Here is a 21,835-nt window from a genome sequence, read left to right on the forward strand (position 1 = left end):
AGGTTTAAAATTAGAAAACTAATCGAATTTCGATAAAAGGCTTTGAATACGTATTTGTATTCTTAAGGAAAATTACACATATTTTTATTGTTAAAACGCTTGAAATGTGATATACAAATAGGTTTAAATAATCGCTAAATTAAAAATTATTTTTATAAATCGAATTATTTTCTAAAATGAGTTTTTTGGCAAAGCCTTCTATCGAAATCTTTGAGTGATGTCAAGTCTAAGTAAATGGTATGGCTTAATAATAAGTGTTTAAAAATCTGACAATATTTGGCAAACTTTTTTCTCACCATGACAAATATTTCCAAATATTTCGATAAATCATTTATATTGCTGCGATAAGGTGCACTGGTACCATTATTTTCAAACGATTTCTTGGCTTTACGCAAATGCTGGTGTATCTGGCCAAGACTATGCAATTGACACATGAGTAACTCTGTATCGGTTGATAGTAAAGACGAAAACAAAGCCAAAGTCTGTGGGCTCAGCTGAAGATTAGAAGCACCATTGGGATTCTTTTGCAGGCCATTGGTGTCAACAAGGATCGTTTGACATGGTCTAGACTGTAAAAGAAATCGTGTAAGAAGAAAATAAATAAGAATGGTACAACAACTCACTAGGGAAACTTCGTTGAGAAGACAGTAGTCTCTATTTGGCTTGAGTGTTAATTGCACGTTAATCGATCCATGGCTTCCGGGCACATACTGATACCCCTGGGACGAACGACGAAAGCACGGATGTAAATCCAATATCTCCAACCGCTTTTCAATTGCTTGCGGCATGGGATACAGAAACACCTTTGGCAGGACATCTGTTAGAAATATATTGCGTAACTCGTGAGAGGTAAGATCTCTGTAAGATGGAAGATCGGTGACAAAGTCGTTCCAGGCGGAGGCGTCATGGATGTAGAAAAGCCGAGTGGACGTCGTGGCATAGTGTAGCAGCTGCTTGTGTATTTCTCTTTGATTTTGATTTGGTGTCGATGCAGCCGAGGCAGCAATTCCGAAGGTAAAGATTCCTGAATTCACTGTTAAATCCATTTTCAAAGGGAGTTAAAGTTAAACAACATAATAAATAAAAGCTAATCCGTTAGCGTCTTATCGGTAAATATCGATATACAGAGCTGCTTCGTGAGTGAAGCGGGGCAAATGTAATCGAATTAGAGTGTTGGATAAGGCAACACTTTTGTTATTTTGCTTTTTATTTTTGTAATGATCCATGTAGATTTACTTAACTGGCCAGGCTGTGTTTTAATATTTAAAAATAAACTTAACAATATATACAGAGTACTTATTTAAAAGTAAATCTTACATAATTTTATATATTTAATTTATTATACTTTATAAATCTCACAAAAAAGGAGAATACACATGATAGGGTACATAAATGGAAAATTTTAAACGCATATGTAATAACAATTTGTTTTAGCAATTATATACAATTATTTCAGCATTTGATAATTTAATATCGGAACTAAAACGAAAAAAACTTTTAGTTCATGAACTAGTTCCTTAGTGCGCAGGGCTGCATTTTATAACATTTACGCAGCAAGCGCGTGCCAAAAGTGGATAAAAAATTTAATTATTTACGAAAAACTGTAACTTAAACAAAAATACAAAGTTTCTCATCAGTAATCACCTAAAACACCTGTAGAATACATGTAAGTCCCAAAAGCTATTATTATGTACATGTATGTATGTATATATAATCAGAATAACTTCGCAACAGGTCGAGAGACGCCTCAGATGAAATGGATTCCCTCTTTAAACATACTGAAAGACATCGTTGGCTAAAGCTGCATCGGAATAATAAAATCTGGTCTTTGGTAAGTACATATGTACATACATATATACATAAAAAACCACAATATAGACATGGATAGACATGGGAATAAGTTTCCATTTTTGCCAGTTGCTTCCGCAGACTTATTGGTAGTGTGACCAGATGTGCACGTTTTGAACAGGAATCCAATTGGATATATACCAATGTAACCAATTGGATTCCAGTTACATTCCCTAACCGTTAAAATTTTTATGTTTAATTATTAGATAAAAAGAATTTTAAGTAAACAACATCAAGGGGTTTATGTTTTGCAAGCTGGGTTTAATTTTTTATATAACACGACCAACTGCAAAACATGCAATCCCCAGCAACTGGAAAACATGGGTTCTAAAAAAGTCAGTCCCAATGATGGACGGGCAGCGGGTGCCACAAAGTAAAGCGGCGTATGAGCGATGGGCAAGCGATTTGTCCACGGGGCGTATGTGCCCAACCTACAAACCGAAATAGGGATAGGGAATTGCTGAAAATGATAAAATGACTACTCACTGCAATGATTTTCAGAGGACTTTCAACGCAAATAATTTTAGTTTTGTGAAATTTTATTATTATTTTGTTATTTTGTTTCGGAATTTTTTTTTCTGTTCTGTTTCTGTTAGTTAAGTTGGCTTGTTTCTCTGCATGTTTGTCTTGTTTTTTGTTTTTTGTGAAATGTTTGTTTTTCTTTGCTTTGGTTGAGTTTTTTTTTTTTTTTTTTGTGCAACCGAAATATTTGTATTAGTTATTGTTATTGTTTTGGTGCGCGAGTTTCATGTTTGGATTGCTGCTGTTGTTGTTGTTTCGGAGTTGTAGAACAAAAGTTAATTAATTGAGTTTTGTAAAGTTTTGGCTATAACATAAATTTAACGTCAACTGTACACTAAAAGCTTTTTGGTCATGCAGATTGACTGAAACATTTCGTCCAAAGCAAACCCAAAATATACAACAAATCTAAGAAATTTTGTTTGAAAACGCAATAAGAGTTTAAAACCAAGTCTTTTCTAACATATATTCGCATATATTTGAGCTCTGATATCTTTATAGATAATTCAATATTACAAAAGACCACACAGTAGATAACACAGGCAAATTCCAAACTGAACTAGTGTCTAGGTTCATCAGTAGTTTGCTTGTGTTAAGGGTATTGTGGCATTCGCCTCGATTCCGGGTAACTATTTTTGTTATGCTCTGCATGACCCCTAAAATTTATTCGCTACGGCGTCGCTGTGTATAAATTGCATTCTACCCTGGAGTAGTTAAACTAAACTGCAACTGCAGTCATTCAAGAACATTTGATTGCCCCAACAGGCCCATACATTCATTTCTGTAAAGTTAAAAGGCTTGCTCCCACCAAAGGAGAGGATAGTTATGCGGCCAGTTCGAAAAATTTATACGGCCGTTTGCTTATTAGCTCAAAGAGTATAGGAAAATGCTAAAAGTTAATCAAATTTGCCCAACAAATTTATGTTAACCGCATAATCATTACATCTCTTCTGCGGTTGCAAATGCCTCTTCTCCAGTGGAATGGGATAAAATGACTTTGTTGCCCCATTCGACGTAGTCGTCGTGCAACTTGTCACGCGAAATCTTTATTTATCGGTTTCAATAAGTTGCCGCAAAGCGAACAATGCTCGAGTATGTGAAATGGGGGGTATGCAAAAAACGATTAAGGGCATTACGCGGCTGCCATTTTTCTCCAAACCTACCGAAATCGAGTCCCTGACCCCGGAGCCATCCAACTATCCACCACCATTCAGTGGATCCAACTGATTGTGCCCACTTTTTAGCGTTGACTATGTTTTTTTTTCTTTTTGTTTTTGTTTTATTTTTGTTGCTGTTTCTTTGCGGCTAAATTAAAAACGATAAATTTGCCTTGCGCGCATATGTGAAGAGTGCATCTCACCCAGCTCAAAGCTGTGAGCTCTCAGGTCCCTAGATCCCTAGGAAGCGGGCTATAGACAAATCCGTGTGTATCAGACGGCAGCTTGAAGTCGAGCCCAGGGCAATGCTGACAAATAAACGCGACAAGCGAAAAGACAGCCCCAACCAAATAAATGGCCCAAATAAAAGCAACGCTTCACCAACGGAAATTGCTTTTCCTTTTGTTGTTGTTGTTCCTGCAGTTCCTGGGCCTGCACTATAAAGGGCGCGACAAATTTTTAAGTCATGACTGCACAATAACAATAAAACAAACGATGCCCACACACACACATTGAAAAATATTCTTAAGCTCGCTTACCATTGCCAAAGGGTACCAATTTGTGGATACATGACGAGGGGCTTGGGTAAGGATTGTGGGTCGTTGTGTCCCTGCCGGTGGCCAATGGTCAGCGGTCACAGTATGCAAGATATAAATTCATAGCGTATTTCGGACGACAAGTGCCACATAAATTCTAAAATGCATTTTGTCGCCAAAGTATTTGTGGGGTTTAAACATCGAAAAAGGGAAACCATAAGGCATCAGATGGTGGAATTCACCATGAATGCATTTCAATTGAATGGAACATGGTTAACAAACAATTATTTAATATATGTTTTATTGTAGAAAAACGATTAGAAGTACGTTCCGCTGACTTTGTTTATTTGGTGATTGAAATATTTTCTGGATTAAATTGATTGAATAGAACCTAAATCAATCAATGTGTCTCTTCTTTTTTTGCAATAACCTTGAATAACCTTTACAAAAAGAATCATCTGCATAAAAGTCTAAATACAATTTATGTATATGGTAAAATATAAATTTAAAATCACAAATTTTTAACATTAAGGGAATAATATGCTTAGGAGTCAACAATCCAATAGAGAAAAAGGGTTCAACAGATAGTAAAACAAACTCCAATCATTATCTTCTAGTTGATATTGTATTAACTTAGTCATCTGACACATAGCACATTTTATAGTTAAAACATATCCATTATGAATTTTATTTTAAAAGGAAAGTCTTAATCAACCGTTCGAACACATTCACAGCATCGAATTTATAAATGATATTTATTATAACAATAAACGATTAATGTTTGTTCAACTATTCAGATTTAGAATGGTAATGGATGTATATGAAATCCCAAACATTGCAAGCGTATTGTATATATTGTAGATTTTCTCATTTACCATAGACAAAGTTGTACAAATATTGAAATATAAAAACATGGCTTATGGCATAGATTTAGCAAAAAAAAAAAAGAAGAAAAGAAAAAAGAAAACAAACCAAAAAACTTACCGCAAAAAAAAACAAAAATACATAAATAAATGGCAGTATCAACGACTAGGAAACCAACAACAACAACTGTAGGCCAAAAAACAACGGGGCAAACAAGGCAATTACAAAGTGCCAAAATGGCACAAGCCATAACAATATCCCCCACCATCTAGCACCATCTAGCTTTTAACCCAATGGCCAAAAAAAAAAACCAAACCCTAACCCAAAAAACAAATAGCCAAAGCTATTTCAATGTATTTAGTCAGAGTCACCCACACACACACACATACACCGACACATATGCATATCACCCCATATGGATGCTACTGCGGCTTTTGCAACTGGCAAACTGTCATCAATTTGGCGACTCTGTTGCCCTACCATCTACCATGTGTGTGTGTGTGCAGTGTCAGTGTGTGTGTGTGGAGTGCGTTTGGCCCATGGCCATATTGACAATATGTATTGAAACTCACTCAAGCTATTAATGCTGAAAGCTTTTACGGCCACTTCAGGCAGCAGACAGCAGTTAGGGGTAAGCTGGCTAAGGGAAGCAAAATATGTATGTAGGGACGGAGAGGGATAAAGAGAGAGGTTTGCAAGAATCGAGCGAGGGGTCTAACCACAGGCAGGAACCAGCTGGTGTCAAACTCAAAAGTGGTTTGCTCCCATTTTTATCCCATCTTTCATTTTTGTGTTGTTGTTTTTGTCGGATAACCCAGCTCTAGAAAATAGAAAACATTAGCCAAAATATAAACATAAAGTTTAAATTTGATATATACTTATGCATATAGTAGCGGAAAGCGAATCTGTAGTACAAAATTTTGCGTGCAGGGAATTTAGCTTTAATTTTCAGACGATAATTTGGTCAGTCAAAAGAAAAAGTTGTGGCAACTTACAGATAAGGCACGCAACGACAGGCGTTGTCTACACAGGACGCACGGTTGAAGGGAAACAAAGCGGAAAAACTGCGTTTAGCAGCAGACACCGCTCGCTTAAATGGACTGAGGCTGGTGCTGGTGGAGGCTATGGAGGAATAGCCATCTTTAGCGGGAAGACAGGCCTTTGCAATTGCAAAGTTAACGTGTCAATGGCAATTTGTTGCCAATGTGGGAGGCGGTGACTCCTCAACCAGTAGCAGACACAAAGACACAGAGACAGCTCCAGCCACAGCCACAGAGATTTGGGGGCTAGAAACACCCGCGATAAAGACACGAAGCAAAGGCAGAAAACCATTGGCTGACTGTCCTTCCCCCGCTGGCAAATATCTTGGAACAAACTTCTTGAAAAAGTTTTTTCTTTAACTTGAACAATCGACTTTCTTTTTTTTTTTTTTGTGTCTTCCTCCTGGATACTTGACTTGTGAACCGGTTGGTTTTCTTTGCCATCTAGCCATCTGTCTATATAGCAAGAGGTCTGGCGTAAAAGTTTTCCAGAAACTCAAGGGCCCAGAAAGAGGAATTGTAAACACCATTTCTATCTATATTTAAGTGCCCTTATATTATGCTGTTAAATGAATTATTAATATTGTCGAGAATTTGTTTCAAATCCTACTTTACAGATATTTGTGTCACATTGATAACGGTCCCCGGAATTTTCAACTCCTTATCCAAATTCGCAGTTGGTTCAGATAGAAGTTGAAGTAGTTGGGTATGAACTAGGAAAGTATCTCTTGTGTTTACTTATATCGTGGCTAACATTTGGCATTGCAACTATCGATGGGTTTGTTACAATGCACAGGGAACATTAAAAATTTATCATTTTATTTTCATAATGTTTCGAAACTTTTACAAAAACTCTCTCTAAGTAAGAAGGACGAATTGTATGGCCTCTTCAGTGCTGCTTGGCTACAATCGAAACGTGGCTGCGTTTGCTTCATATTGAAATGTTTGCAGTCAAGTTATTGTTATTGTTATGCGTTTTGTTATTGGCGGGGGCAAATCGTCGATGTCTTCAACACCAATGCCAAAACGGCAAAGAGAAGAGGGAGATATTTCGAGTTGCTTGCCTTTGCTTGCTCATGAAATTGTAAGCGCAAAGTTTGTTTTACTTTTGTGTCACGCTCTGTTGCTTTTCCGTTTTTGCTGGAAGACTAAAATTGAATATTCTCATAATTTTGTGTTGGCTGTAAAAGATTTCAATCGTGAATCGTGAAAACTTGACTTTCATTTTTCCATTTTCTTTCATTTTACTGATTTAACAATTGATTTTTATACCCTCCCCCCGCTAGAGGCATAGAAACGGAAGACTACCAGGCACGACAGGGTCACGGGGTGGTGGAAAAAGTTGTAAACATCTTGTCGATTCAATTGTGCAACTAATTGAAAATTTCTTGATGAAATTGTTGTGATGCGAATTAGTATTAATTTTCGCTCTATTTACCTTATGTTGATTAAAAGTTATTTAATTTGTTTATTTTTATCCTATCGACCCATTTTGTGATAACAACTGTTTTATTTTGCCTTTTTGAAAGGTATGAAGGTATGTGAAGAGGAATAGAACCCTTGTAACAAGCACAGATTTGTCCACATTCTGACACGTTGCTCCATTTCAATGCCAAAGCCAATTCAGTTGCCAAATCTCGGCCTTAAAACGACAAATGAAGTACCCGAGCGAAGAGTTTGACAACGTTGCAAATGCCGCGACATTTGCCGCTTAACTCCTGGAAAATGTTGTGATTAGCCTCAACTGAATTCTGTCTCGCAATTGAAGGCTATGTCAATGTGTGTGTTTGTGTGTGTCTGAGGACAATCCTTGCCAGCTGCCGCTGATGAGCTCCAGTTTCAAACAATAACAAGCAAGGTTTTAGGGATTTATGATGTTGCAAGAGTTTGGGTATGTAACTGGATTTTCTGTCAGGCCTTTTGTCTCTCAACTTGGCATGTCTTTCGATTTGTTTGCTCTTTGTTTGTGGTTGTTGTTCTTGTTGTTGTTACTTCGGTATCCACAGACAATCAAATGTTCGCTGTTACTCATACGCCATGTTGGACCGCTCGTTAGCTGGTTTTGTGCCATTGTTTTACCAAGCCTGACTCCAGATATCCACGAACCAACCAACCAACCGCACAACTAACCCACCACACCCGTTTGCTTGTAACAATATTTATTCATGTTAATTAAATTGTGTGAATATCACAATTTTCCATATGGCTGCGCACATTTATTGTCTTTCAATTTGCGGCTGTGGTTTTAGACAATTTGATGTTAAGCTCATTCGGTGAAATACCCTTGAAAAATTCGATTCCAATATTTAAATATTTAGTTAATATTTCAAATATCTAAAAAAAAAATTTAGCTACAATTCTGTTTGTTTTACCATTCCAGTTAAGTAACTTTTTATTTTATTAATAATTGCCTTAAAATTCAGCTTGAAATATTGCATTTTATTGTATAGATATTTTGCAAATGATTACCAAGACGATAAGCTAAGAGCTGAGAACATAATTTAAGTCCCACAAAAGTAGGCAATGAATTTTGTTAAGTTTCCTGTAGTAGATATTAATACCTACAATTAGGTATTAATAATGACAGGGTATGTCCTTGGCCTATGACTATTATGTCGTGTCGTAGATTCTGTCGTGTAGGTTATGATTTTGGTTTGCCTTTGAGGCGCAGGCTTTCATTAGTATTTGTCCGGGCCCCAGTGCACATGCCTAGTGATTTCCCTCGTTCAGCGTTTATGACTGTAATCTGATGCCGTGGCGAACTCGCAACGAATGCAAAAATAGGCAATTGTTACGTTTATTTCTTTCTTTTTTTTGCGCAATATCCACTCTCGCCTTGGCCACAAATTGCACACAAGTGAGAAGCGTCACGTTGCCGCATCTGACAAAATAATTTGAAAGCAATTTCTAACGCCAAATGTCTCTTGCCCCCATTTACTTTATACGCTTTCCACTCTCTCTATCTCCTGTGTGTATGTGTCTGTCTATATATTGGGGAAAAAAAAAGAAAACTGTCAAATTCGCACTTTGCCTGGGACACAATACAATTTTTGGGCGCACTGCAATAATATTTCAATATGTAATTTGGCAAAATTCAAATTTTTGCCAAATGCAGAACTAGAATTGGGCAACTGTGCAACTCTCCGACAGTGATAATTTCCCCTAAGAATGTGGCATTAGCACCAGACGCAGTTGGCCAAAGGGCCAGAAGATTGGCAAAGAGTGGCTAGCTGCCTATGTGTGGTTGGGTGTGTGTGTGTATTTGTCATATTTGCATGCGCAACTAAAATGGTTTCTGGCTGCTGGCAAATTGATCCCAGTTCACTGGCTTATGAAGGACACGGACACAACTTTGGGCAAAGTCACAGCCATGTTAGGCGGGTAAAAAAAGGACGGAAAGAAGGAGAAGATGTCGCCCAGATAATAAACGTTCCTATACAAAGAGACAACCCCAAGTCGCAGTCGAAGCCGTTCCCGCAATAGAGGCAAGCGTCAGCCGGAGCTACGACAACCAAAATAGAAACAAGAAAAAAGAGCCAACTCTCAAAGGACCTGTGACAGGATAATGCATGCTTGCATTTTAGATGACAATAATGCATTTTTGTTTTAAGGGTAATTTTGCAAAATGTTTCTACTCTTTTGCTTTCGACTCTCGCTCTCCACCATTCAGTAATAGGACGAAGCAGCTTTTGCTGGGTATCCCCAACAGACTTTGGAGAATTTCATTATAAAAATGGAAATGGCATAAATAAGTTTTGTTTATATTTTTGTATATTTCGAATTATGCTAGATTTCTGGAACGCACATCTTTAACTTGAAGATTTTGATAAGATTTACGGCGCAGTCATCAAATGTCATTAGAAATTTGTGAATATCTTATGTAATTCGCACAACTATTTCAAAAGCAGCAAGTACTTAAAACTTTTGCAGCTAATTAAACTCGCGTTGGCGTTTTTATACTCCTCAGCCCAAAAATGTTAAAACTTCGCTTCTTCTCTCTCTGTGTAGCCATCAACAGACATATTCTTTATGGGGTTTACATATTTTATGGCACAATAATTTTTCAATTAAACGAACCAGCATTTTGCCTGCTCCTTGCAGTAATAAATGAAATGTTGCTATGACCAGGCAAAGACTCTTGATGGCTCACAAAATTAACAGACATTTAGTGGGCCTCCAGTGAGATGGTCCGTCGTCTGGATGACTGAATGCTGGGTAAGAAGGCCAAGCTTTCAAGTATTTGTAAATTATGTTAATGACAGCACATTGACTTTATTACAGACATCAGGCAAAGAAATTAGCTAAAACTCAAATGAGATTAGAGACTGCAAAAAGAGATGGTTGGATTTAATGAAATCAAGAAATGTTTAGAGAAAAACATTGACAGATCAAAGTTTAAAAACTTTACTAAAGTAACGTGCAACAATTTGTTTAAGCCTATATTTATAAAGAAGATAAAATTCCATTCAATGATCGATTGGATTAGATCTCTAGTCTAATCACAAAAGATTTGTTGCTCTTTCCGCCAAGTAACTAAAGATTCATTAGGCTGGACTTTATCCTTACTTAGCCCAAATTTTTCTCTCAATAAATAATATTAATTGTAGTTAACTAATATGTATTTGAGACTCTTCAATCACTTGGTTAAAATATAGCTAGTTTAAAGACACTTATTCACTTTGCCCTTGGCAGTTAATCGATTTTGAATTGAGTGGAAAAAGTCTTTAAAGAATGGTAAAAATTCACAGTAGATGGGAAAATGGAAAACCTGTCGTCTGTTGTGCGTTTACGGTGTAGCAAGTGACACCAAACAGCTGCCTACTTTATGCCCAGCCGATGTCTGGTCTATGTCTGGGGATAATCCTCAACTGGCACGTTCTCTTAGTCAACGGAAGTCGCCGTTCAGAAATTACGTTGTTCAGGAGGCGTTAGAAGATAGGCGATGGAGGAACAGGACGCGACACACATGCTGCCCAATGTGGTTGTTGTTGTTGTTGGGCAACTTTGTTTATTTTTCATTTCCTTTAGCAGCTGCCACATGCTTCTCATCCTGAGTGTGTATCAATGAGAAGCAACATTTGGGGGGAATCTCCGTCATTCACATTTTTTAGGGTCGACTTTTTTTATTTTGGTTTTTTTTTCTGCTCTCTCTTGTTGGTATTCACTGGCGACTAATTTGCAAGACAATTAGAAGGTCTCTGGCCGGTCCGCTAATGAAAGAGCGCGATAAGAAAACTTAACGAATGTCAAATGGGATGCCGGCGCGGATGGCATAGCCCCCCGGTCATGTCTGTGCTGAAAAGTAAAGTAAATGTTTACTTTGGAAATCTGAAATTTGCATAATTTGCCAAAGAAGCCCCAGAGTGAAGTGCTTTCGGTATTGGTGGGGTGCGAAAGAAAACCGTTGACTGTCTACCCCGATAAAGTCAAAATATTATTCATAGGTTTTCTTTTTAGGTTCATTCTGTTTTCCATATTTTTTTCTTGGTTTTTTTTCTTTTGCCGGACAAAGTTTTGCCATTGAGATAATGTCACATATCCTCTTGTCCAGGGTGGACTAGGGCGATAGTGTCCGAAAGCTGTCAAAATGGACGCCGGTTGCTTGCAAGCTGCCATTGAGCAGGTGTCAAGACAGGCTTTGTCAGCTGTTCCAGATGCTTCGTTATTTCACACTCAACAGGATGGAGGGACCTCTCAGCCAGCTCGAAGCAGTTGAAGCTGTTGCTTTTGTTGCATTGTATCGACATTTTTGCAGCCGAGAGCGCAATCGGAGACATCTCTGGGTAAACTGCGATACAATGCCGAAACAACTTTCGCTCTCGGTGAGCGGCATTCCCAGCCTCGTGAGTTGTATCGTGTTTATGCTTTTCAGCCGCCTCTTGTTGCTGTTGTTGTCTTGAATTTCCCTCCTAAACAAGTCGTAAACAAAAACCAGAGGCGTCGTTCATTAACAGGTTTTTGATCCATATTTATAAATAAAATTATGTATCAAACAAATAAATTCAACCAAAGATGTCCGCCATTTTGTCAAGTCTATCGAACATTTTAATGTACATAACAGAATGGAAAGCACCTCCCATTTTTCCTATATACAACAAGAGCTTATACATATTCAACATTCAGACTCCGCCTCTGTGTGGTATATGCGTTCCACGTGGCGGATTGTTGCTGCCATTCTACTGGGCTCCTGTTGCACATGTATTGGTAAATGTTTCTGCAGTTTGCAGAAAATTTCCAGAGAGAGAGTCAGAGAGAGAGAGCGAAATTTTGTGCTCGCCTTAACGTTGGTGGTGGATTGTCTGTATGCGGCTACATGCTTGAATATAGACGAATTTCATCAATGCCCTACACATGACAGCATTCAGACTTATAAGATAATAAACAGTCTTAGCAAGATATTCCCTTTTAAAATACACAAACACAAATAAAAACACAAACAACGATCTTGCTAAAGCTTTTAGTATTCTAAGAAACAGTAAAATTAAATCTTTATCTTTTATCGTAAAAACTAAATGAAGGAAACTATAGCAATGTCGAGATATAAAAACTTGCAGAACTTACAGTTTCGAAACATTAAATATTTAAACAATATAATAACAAACTATAAATTTCAATAGAAATTTTAAAGCAGACTTTAAAGAACTTTTTCTTATTTTGCCCACAATTAACTACCAATTTGTATAACCTGCTTCTTGAATATTAAATGTTTATTATAACAATATAATTTATGTGAAGAAATAGTCTAAATGCTAATATTTTAACTTCAACCACTCAAAAAGATGTTTTTTAAATAAATGAAGCACATAAATAGACTTGATAAATGGATTGGTGTCCCTAAGACCTAAGACCAGGTTTTTTTTTAGTTTTCAGCATTTTCCTATAGTCCAGTCAGTTTTTTTTTTTTATCATTTACTCATAGTTAATCATTTATAAGCATTTTTTGTTTTTTGCAGTCATTCAGGTTATTACTTGTAGTGCATATTTTATATCAAAAGGCCGTTTGCCAAATGCTAAACCAAATGGAGAGCCATCAGAATAGAGCGCACATAACTCATTTCGTTGAGTGAGAAGAGACTCTCATGCGACACTTTTGTACTGTAACTGGCAGCTGGTAACTGGCGACTGGACGAAGATGGCATTAATGCCGCCTGTCCCTGGGTGTCCCGGTGGTTGCTTTCCTTTTGACTTTGCTCTCAGAGAAAGCAATCTTCTGTGAATATGTGAAAATTAGCATATCAAATGCCATAACTGGCGTTTACGACAGGCAAGCGGGAGGCGTGACACACGGACAAACACACACACACCTACTTGTACATACGTGTGCATTGTTACTCATACGCCGCATTGAACAGACGAATGAGCACATGAAAGGGGGCGGTGCGATGAGAGGCAGCGGTATGAGAGACATCTCGACGTCTGCATCTGTGTGTGTGTGAGTGTGCGTGTTTGTGTGAGTATTTGTGTGCGATTTAGTTGCACATGATAATGTCAACCACAGAGCGCGCCTTTGGAGCCGCCTGGTGGACTGACTTGAAAAGGGTTTTTTTGTCCCTTTTGCCTGGGCTGCTTTGCTTTGCGTGGCCTGCATTGGTGTCCTCTTTACATATATAGAAGTAGATGAATGTGTGTGTGTCTGCGTTTGTGTTTTTTAGTCTCTTTTTATATTTTTTGGTGGTAGTGCAGCTCTGCCTTTGCCTCTGCCTCTGCCGGTGGACGACGCCAGCTGTGTTAGCTTGTGCCGACTATCGCCGACTTGGCTCTTCAGTGTTAATTCGTCGACACGAGGCGCTGTGTTTCCCTAAAAAGTCATCGTTAACATCTTAAGCAATTGCCCTTCTAGACGGTGTCCCAGTGCGTAATTCTACGCATGCCACGTGCTCTTCAGTGAGTTAATAATTGTTGTTGTTCTTGTTTTTATTTGTCAGTGTCGTTATAGTTGTTGTTGTATATCCCCGCGAACACACGAAACAAAAAAAGAAGAAACAAATTCGATACAACTCAAAGTGTGCCAATTCAAGCGGATTTGTGTGAGTGTGTGTGTGAACAACGCCTTGGCCTCTGCAACTGAGAGTGTGAGTAACAATGCAGATGCAGCAGTTGACTCTCTTTTCTTGTTGTTTTGCCTGTTTGGTATTTTTTTTCACTGGTTTCGGCCTTGTTTATGGTTTGTTGTGACCACAACAACACGGAAGAAGGAATTCGGCCCAAAATCATAACGTGCGCATGTCCATATAGTTTGTTTCTATGAATTTTTGCCGTTGGGTTTTTATTTATTTTTTAAAAAAAGGCTGGCATAGGCTAAAGATAATGCGCATAAATCCGCCGTATCTCCTATTCAATCCAATAATAAATAAAATGTTAGAGCGTATTTCTTCTATGATAAAAAATGTGTGTAGATATTTGTTTACCCTTGCAGAGGGTGTTATAAAATTGGACAGATGTATGTTACGCAGACCGTTTTTCACCCCATAAAGTATATACATACATATATGTATATTCTTGATCAGCCTACGAAACTGAATCTATATAGCCATATCCGTCTGTTGGTCACTCAAATTAAAAACTTCCATCAGAATCTTAAAATTGTACTTATAGTTCATGAGTTTGCCAATTGATTTTTTGATACCTGTATGCATAATTATCCTTCCAAGTAAATTATTCTAATTAGTCAACTGAGTCTGGGATTGTTTCAATTGTTGCTAAATGAGAGATATTTGAGAATTTAATTCTATAATTTCATTGCTATTTATGAGTTTCGATGGCTCTAGCAATTTATTCAATCATGATCACCTTTGTTTTGGGATCACCCTTCTTCTTTGCTGAGATTCTCTTTTCTTTTAACTTTCTAATTTCTCTTTTCAAACTTTACTGTAGTTGTTTCTTAAGTCTTCATGATCTTTAGCTCCCTTTTCTGTTTCTAATTTCTGCTTGATAGTTGTTAAAGTAATGAATTCGTGAATTTTAGCGATTGGATTATGCAATTTCTCAATTGATTTACTAAGGCTTTCAACCAGCTTGTTGTTTGAGATTTGTTGACTATTATCACAATTGTCAATAAACTTTTGCCTAAAATACCAGAAAGAAGAACGGGAATATGAGATTTATAAAACAAACTTTAAGAAGCTGCCAGAACTTTTACCCTTGACCAAGGGAATATCTCAAAGCGTTATAAACTCAGTTGAAAAATATTCACTGAAATATAAGTTTGTTTTAATTCTGTCATTGATGTGATAAGGCTTGAAGCGCAAGATATGAAAAAAACAAAAAGTTGTTATCTGTCTGACTAATATGCTTGCCTTTTGCCATTAGGATATTTCACAAAAATACTATCAAAGCATTGGTTTGTTATCGCATGTCTATTTGAAATTAAAAGATCTTACACATTAAATCTACGAATATTTCTTTAAAGTATTAAAGAATTATGTACCCTATTGCAAAGATTTTCAATAAAATGTTATGATCTCACAATTCGTGGTAATTAACGAATCAGTTTTCTTTCTATGTGATTTAACCTAAACCGCAATGGCTAACTATTGAAGTGTGGTTAGTCCTTTTTCAGTGTGAAATATGTTAAGGCCAATTAAGGTTAGTTAAAAACTCTTTTTATGCCTAAAATTTCCATATTACATTCCCTTACCAGGTTCATTTCGCTCATCACATTAGGATTACATACACTTCATGTATAAATACCAATCTGATTTAAATCGGATGCCAATGGTTCGGCATTAGTGAAAGCTTCCGAAACACACCCACATAATTTATGTAGAAAGTTTTTAATCTGAACAGATTTTGTTTTTTGTTGGTTTTGTTTTTTTATTTTGTTTTCTACTTTTCATTTGTTTGGCAAGGGCACTTCATTAATTTATGAATACGAAATTGCATTTTGACATTTGCCAACAAAAACTATTTAAAACTTACACCCAACTAACTACAGGGGTTGATTGCCCCATCTCTTGGCTGACCGAACTCACCAGTCCTGTCCACAGGCACCGTTTCTATCCACCCCTCGGCCCCCATCCATGAGTTCGCCCTTAGCTGTTGCTGCCGCCCGATGGAGACTACTCGGTTTGATTGAAGCACCCGCATGTACAGAACATTTTAAATATTTACAAAGATATTTCAAAAAACGCTTTTGGCATGTTGTTGTTTTTTGTTTTGTTTTTTTTTTTTGCTTCTTTTTGTTGTCGTTGGTGTTGTTGCTGTATGTCCAAAGGTCCGCAGTTTCTAGAGTGCTTGCTCATTTTTTGGTTGAAAACCCAACAACACAAAAAAAAAAGGAAATTCAACTTCAAATGCGGCAAAAAGGGCGGCAAAGCGGGACTCGACAGGATAAGGTCGGACGGGGAGTAGCGGGCTATGGCTACGGCACTTGAGGGAGCGCGTGTGTCCTTTTAGGAAAGTGTCAAAAACCGTTGGTCAAAAAACCGTATGGCAATTATTCAACACAATTGAATATGAAGTGTGGCTACGGCAGGGGATGAGGGACAAGGCAGGAAATAGGAGGAGGAGACGAAGGACCAGGAGCTGAACACTCGGGTAAAAAAAAGTTGCAACGCTGGGCAAATAATGAAAAATACACCCACATCAGTATTTTTCGGCTGTCTGCACTCGTATACACAAACATGGACACACTCTCACACACACACAGAGTGCCAACATTTCTGCACCCTTTTCATGGGCCATGCTGTTGGTGTTGCTCTGCAGTTGTTGCCGCCTAGCAATTTTTCAGTGATAAAATATTTAAATTTAATTAAGGCCACCAACGAGGCAACACGATTTCCGAGCCATCGTCCAAAGGGGAAAGTGAGTTGTTGGTATATCTGGGCTGAAGCCAGGACCTGGACCTGAACCTGGACCTTTGACCCCGACCTCATGCCCATTTGCTGATGTTCTGGGTCCCTTTTTGCATTTGCGTGCAGTGCGTTTTTGGAGGCTTACGTTTGCTGGCAAGAAATTCATTAAAAATTTTTGCTTTGATACTACCAAATTCTTTTTGCAAAGTTTCTTTGTACTTTGTCGTTTTTGGGTTTGCGCTTTTCTTTTTTTTTTTTTTTTTGGTCAGTCGGTGCGTATCCCACAGATACCAAACCAACCGACAAAGGACTTGAATTGTTTGTGTGCTAGTGTTTGTAAGTATGTGTGTGTATGTGTGTCCTTGTCACTGATTACTTTCGGACTTAGCTCCTTTTGGTTTTGTAATTAAGCTCGACACACTAAACTTGCATGCATTTGCTTCGTATCTCTAAGATATTTTTGGAAAAATTTTAAATTGAACACGCTGGAAAATTGTTGTGCAAACAAAAGTTTCGAGTCTGCTGGCAACTTAATCGCCAGGCGAGAGTCAAAAAGTTTGTTTTTTGCTGCTGTTGCTGCTGCTGTCTTGTATCACAAAACTATTTCTGTGCTCTCTCTCTCTCTCTTTCTGTGCGTATGGCAAACTTTTGATCTTGAGCTGCGAGCGAACATGCTTTGTACTTTCTTTTTCTGCAAATATTTTTCATTATGCGGCTGAAGTATTTATGGAATTAGGATGAATTATATGGAAAATATTTCACTTTGTGTGCCAGTGGGTGGAGAGATTTTGCCTCTAAAAAGATTCAAAGTTAGCTCTTCTCTTTATTTTATTGATTTTTCTTTTAATAATGTGAAATGGCAAGTCTTAAACCATCGGTATCAACGCTCTATGGTTGGATAGTTTCTTCTTTGCAAGTTTATTTCACGAACTGTAAAAAGGGAATAGCCATAATAAAAAACATCTTTTGTTTTTCTATGTACTATTGCTAGTTGGCAATGGAGTTTAAGTCTGAAGTATTTGGTATTACCCAGAGATTTCAGTAACAGAACGATGGATATAAATGGTTTGTAACCATGTTTTAGGCTCTACTTTATTTTTCTTTCAATAAGTTATTAGTTGAATGTTGTAAACGTATTTGTACCAAATGTCTCACTGATTGATTGATTGGATGAAAAAAAATTCGGTTATCACCAAGCTGAAAAATTTTGTATATACTGACTGACAATTTAACATGATCATGATTATGGTCAATCGGCTGGGTGCAGTAAAAACGGGAACCTGTACCTGTTTTGTCACATCTAAAATTCTATTGTTTGTATTGGTTCTCTCTGTACGGATAGGTTTTTGGACAAAATGCGTGCTCGTAGGACGCATGAACTCGGTGAGCCGGGCAAGGGGGAGTTGCGAACGAGAAGTCAACAATGCTCGGTTGAAAGAGGCATGCAAATTGGTTATAGAAAGCTGCAGGGATACATCAGGTTGGCGAAGGGTGAAGTATGCCAGAGAAGTGAAAAAAGGCCTAGAGAATGGGCACAACCAATTTTTCTTGCATTTTGTCAGAAGAGAGAAGGAGCAGAAAAACAGAAAAATAGCAGGAGGCCAAGGAAGAGCTGGCAGGCAGGCAGGCAACTTTTTCCAGCTGTAGTTGTTTTTGCTGTTCTTCTGCTGTTTGTCCAAGTTGCCATTTCAAGCGTGTTGCAATGAAAAGCAAACTTTTTCAATGTGGCAGGGCAATAGAGGCGAGTTGGTTGCTTTTCGCACTCCATTTCCCCCCTTTACATCTCTTAAACCACCCCATAGTCTTCTACTTTTTCAAACCCCTCCCGGCCACCGCAACCCAAGTGCGCGCCCATGAACCTGACTAACAAAACTCAATGGGGAGCACACGGGGCGTATACGAAATTAAAATGCACTCAGCTGAAAAATTGGTTTTCTCGTTCTTGACAAACTTTGAGTGATTTCTGAAAGCCTCTAACGGGTGCCAGACCTTCACCAGAATGGGGCGACAGCAACAAGCAGAAGGCGTAACGCCAGTCCACAACAAATGTTATCATTTTGTGAAGGAACAGTAAGAGAAACACAGTAGAAGCAGCAGTAAAATATCTTGCCCATTGTTATTCTAAAAAAAATAACAATAATAAATGTGTATATACATTTCTTTCAAAAAACTCCAAATTTGTAATCAAGCGTGCCGAGCAGAGATCTCCGCTTCCGCGCACACAAAATAATTCATAATTTACGGTAAACAAATGAAAATGGGTCGCCGAAGTGGAAAACTCAACACGTTCCTATTGTCTCTCTCTTTTTCCTATATTTTACAGCTAAGCTGCTGACCGAACATAGACAAGCCGCCAAGATAGACAATCTAAGTGCCAGACAGACAGACAATTCCGGTGCGGGAATGCGCTTTGTTGGCATCCTGCCCTGTACCTTACAGTGGCAGCAACAGCCTTCGGCGCCGCCCCCTACACTGTCAACTGGTAAAGCTCCCAAGCTGATTAGCTACGGCAATGCGGCTCGTTCGAGCGGGCAACCATATCCAGCGATGTCTTCCATCAATGAAACCAATTGCTGCAACGATGCTGGCAATCATGAGACGACGTCGCCTGCTAGTTGTTGTCAAGAGTGTCGCTGCTGTAAGCAGAGCTATGAGCATTTGCCTGTTCCTCGGCTAAAGCATCAACAGCCACCACCGCCGTTGCATCAATATCGCCAGCACAAGCAACAGCAACAGGTCAACTGTATAACGACTCTTCAGCAGACAACAACAACAACACAACAGATGCAGCAGTTGCCTGGGGGAAATGTCAACTGTTTGGCCATGCCGGAAACAACAACAACACGAACTACGTACATGAGCAATGTGCCACCGTCACATCATTGTTATCCTAGTTGCAATGGACAAGACAACAGCAGTAAAAGTAACAGCGGCCACATGACAACACCTGCAATGACCTGCCAGGGTCAAGGAACACCGATGTTTTTTCTGCCCTTTACGTTACCAACTTTACCGCAATCTTCGACTGGCGGCGGTGATTCAAAAACTCCGATCTATTCCAAAAATGTACCGCCACCACCACAACCACCTCGTCCGCCGGCACCTTTAACTCTGTCCTGCCAGTATCAAGTACCAGTTCAGGTTCAGCCGCTAATGCCACCGCCGCCTATGCCCCAAATGCTTGTATCCTGTCAATTACCCACCACTGAAGCAAATTCAGCGCGGAATCCATCACCACCACCAGCACCACAATTAACGACGGGTGGACGAGTGCAATCACTGAAATCAGTGGCTTCTCATGCCATCAGTGCATATCAGAAGGTGAGTTGAAAATGTCGAAAAATGAAAAATAATTCCAATCCGAGAGTGCACACCATGTGCATGCTTAATATTTATGGCCCCAATGGCAACAAAGCAAAAACTTCAATTTACATAAACATAAAGGACATGCAACAAAATAAACTCACATACACACACAAGTTAAGCTAGAGAATATGTATGCATGTTGGCTAAGATTTAACGCAGCGACAGCACACAAAAAATCAAAGTTACAACGACCAAAGAGGAAATGCAAAAAGGTAGAAAACGGAAGTGAAAGCTCAACGGAGATAACAGAGAAATGACAGGAGGGAAGCAAGCGAAAGAAGAGTAGAAGGTTTCGGGGCGTTACACAAAAAACTAATGCATAACCTAGTAAGATCATCAACACGAAATTTTACAGCAAACTCATGTCCAAGGATGTAGATATAAACTCGTCGTTTTTGTAGCCCAAAAATCCACCCCACCAAACCATCGTTTGGCACTCTTGCAGCCGCATTCGCGTTGTTGTCCTACGCTCAATGACTTTTGCATTTAATATGAGTAAAGAAGCGCAGCAGGACAACAACTAGAGCAACATAAGACGAACTGAAATGTGAGCTGGACTTAAGGATTGAGATGGGTTCAACGGGGGGTGTGTAGTGAGGTACAGGGGTTTTCGGCCCAGCGACATGCAAAGCACAGTTTGTAGTTCTTTTAAATTACGTTGTTGCCTGCAGATTTTTACAGGTAAAGGCTCTCCGCAACAAGGACAAAGAGATAGTGTCTGCTGTCCATTTGTTGTGTTTCTTTTTTTTTTTTTTGCAGTTTTCTCTTTCTTGCTACCTTACAGTGTCCGATGCTTCGTTTATTTGACAGCCCCAACTACTGCTGTTGCTGTTGCTCTACTTGTGCATTCTAGATAAGTTCGTCCTGATTAAGAATCTACAAACACATATATACATACGTACATACATATGTATATATACATACATTTGTGAAAGACTAAGACTGAGTTTTATAGTGAATTTTTTGTATCCTACGCCCCAAATCACAACTCTTAACTAATCAAACTAAATGGAGATGCAATAGTCATCTATTACACATATTTCCAAAGTTGTTTTTGAGAGTATCTTGTATTCGATATTTTAACTGAATGGATGTCAAATTTTTTGTTATTGTTGCCCAAGTGGTCAGTTTACATACATATAACACACACACACATACACACTATCGTTCACGCTAAGGATTTGGCATACCAAATTACAATATGAAAATTCATAGGGTTCCTTACAGTAATTTCAGGTAGCTCTCTCCTCTCAGTTGCCTGAATAAAATATATTTTATATTTTGCATTTTAAATAAATTCAAGTGCTACCTACATATATGTATATATATATATGGAGAATAGTGGTAGATTGTATCCTTTTGTGCTGCTGCTCATTCACATGTGCTTAAGTAGTTTTATTTAGCTGCAAAAAGCAGAGGAAAGTTCGCCCTTTTCTGCACATTTGAATGTTAAATCTTTCATGAAATGTTTTCTTTTTTGTTAGTCGGCCATCTCTGTCTCTCTAACTCTGAGTTTATTTGTCCATATCTGGCATATCTCAAAAGGATGTGTTTGTGTGTGTGTGTGCATATTTTGTGGTCTTCTTACAACTTAGCAATGCCTTCATCTTCTCTATGGCTATAGCTTGTTTTTGCTTCACCTCTTTCTCCTTGCTGGCTTCATCCTCTGTCAAACTGGACGCGCTATCATGCACAAAGAAAGCATTTTATAT

General features: G+C 38.4%; 2 protein-coding genes across 7 annotated transcripts in view; one reads left to right on the plus strand and one right to left on the minus strand.

The window, feature by feature from the left end:
- Positions 1-220: 220 nt before the first annotated feature.
- Positions 221-1,095, minus strand: LOC137583767 (uncharacterized). Its single transcript, XM_068298885.1, has 3 exons — positions 624-1,095; positions 297-569; positions 221-226 (listed from the first exon to the last, which is right to left on the minus strand). The coding sequence occupies exons 1-3, from the start codon at positions 1,044-1,046 to the stop codon at positions 221-223; spliced, it is 702 nt and encodes a 233-aa protein (XP_068154986.1). The 5' UTR covers positions 1,047-1,095.
- Positions 1,096-1,737: 642 nt separating this feature from the next.
- trv (trivet) overlaps positions 1,738-21,835 on the plus strand; it is a 79,381-nt gene continuing 59,283 nt past the window's right edge. For 2 of the 6 annotated variants that reach the window (XM_068299161.1, XM_068299159.1), the window contains exons 1-2: positions 13,937-14,036; positions 19,081-20,078. In XM_068299161.1, the coding sequence (XP_068155262.1) occupies positions 19,161-20,078 (918 nt within the window). In that variant the 5' untranslated portion in view covers positions 13,937-14,036; positions 19,081-19,160. Of the gene's footprint in view, positions 1,832-13,936; positions 14,037-19,080; positions 20,079-21,835 lie in introns of those variants that run through there. The other 4 variants (XM_068299160.1, XM_068299162.1, XM_068299169.1 and 1 more) reach the window with 4 other exon arrangements.

The sequence above is a fragment of the Drosophila tropicalis genome, unplaced genomic scaffold, assembly GCF_018151085.1.
Source record: "Drosophila tropicalis isolate 14030-0801.00 unplaced genomic scaffold, ASM1815108v1 contig_878, whole genome shotgun sequence".
NCBI lineage: Eukaryota > Metazoa > Arthropoda > Insecta > Diptera > Drosophilidae > Drosophila > Drosophila tropicalis.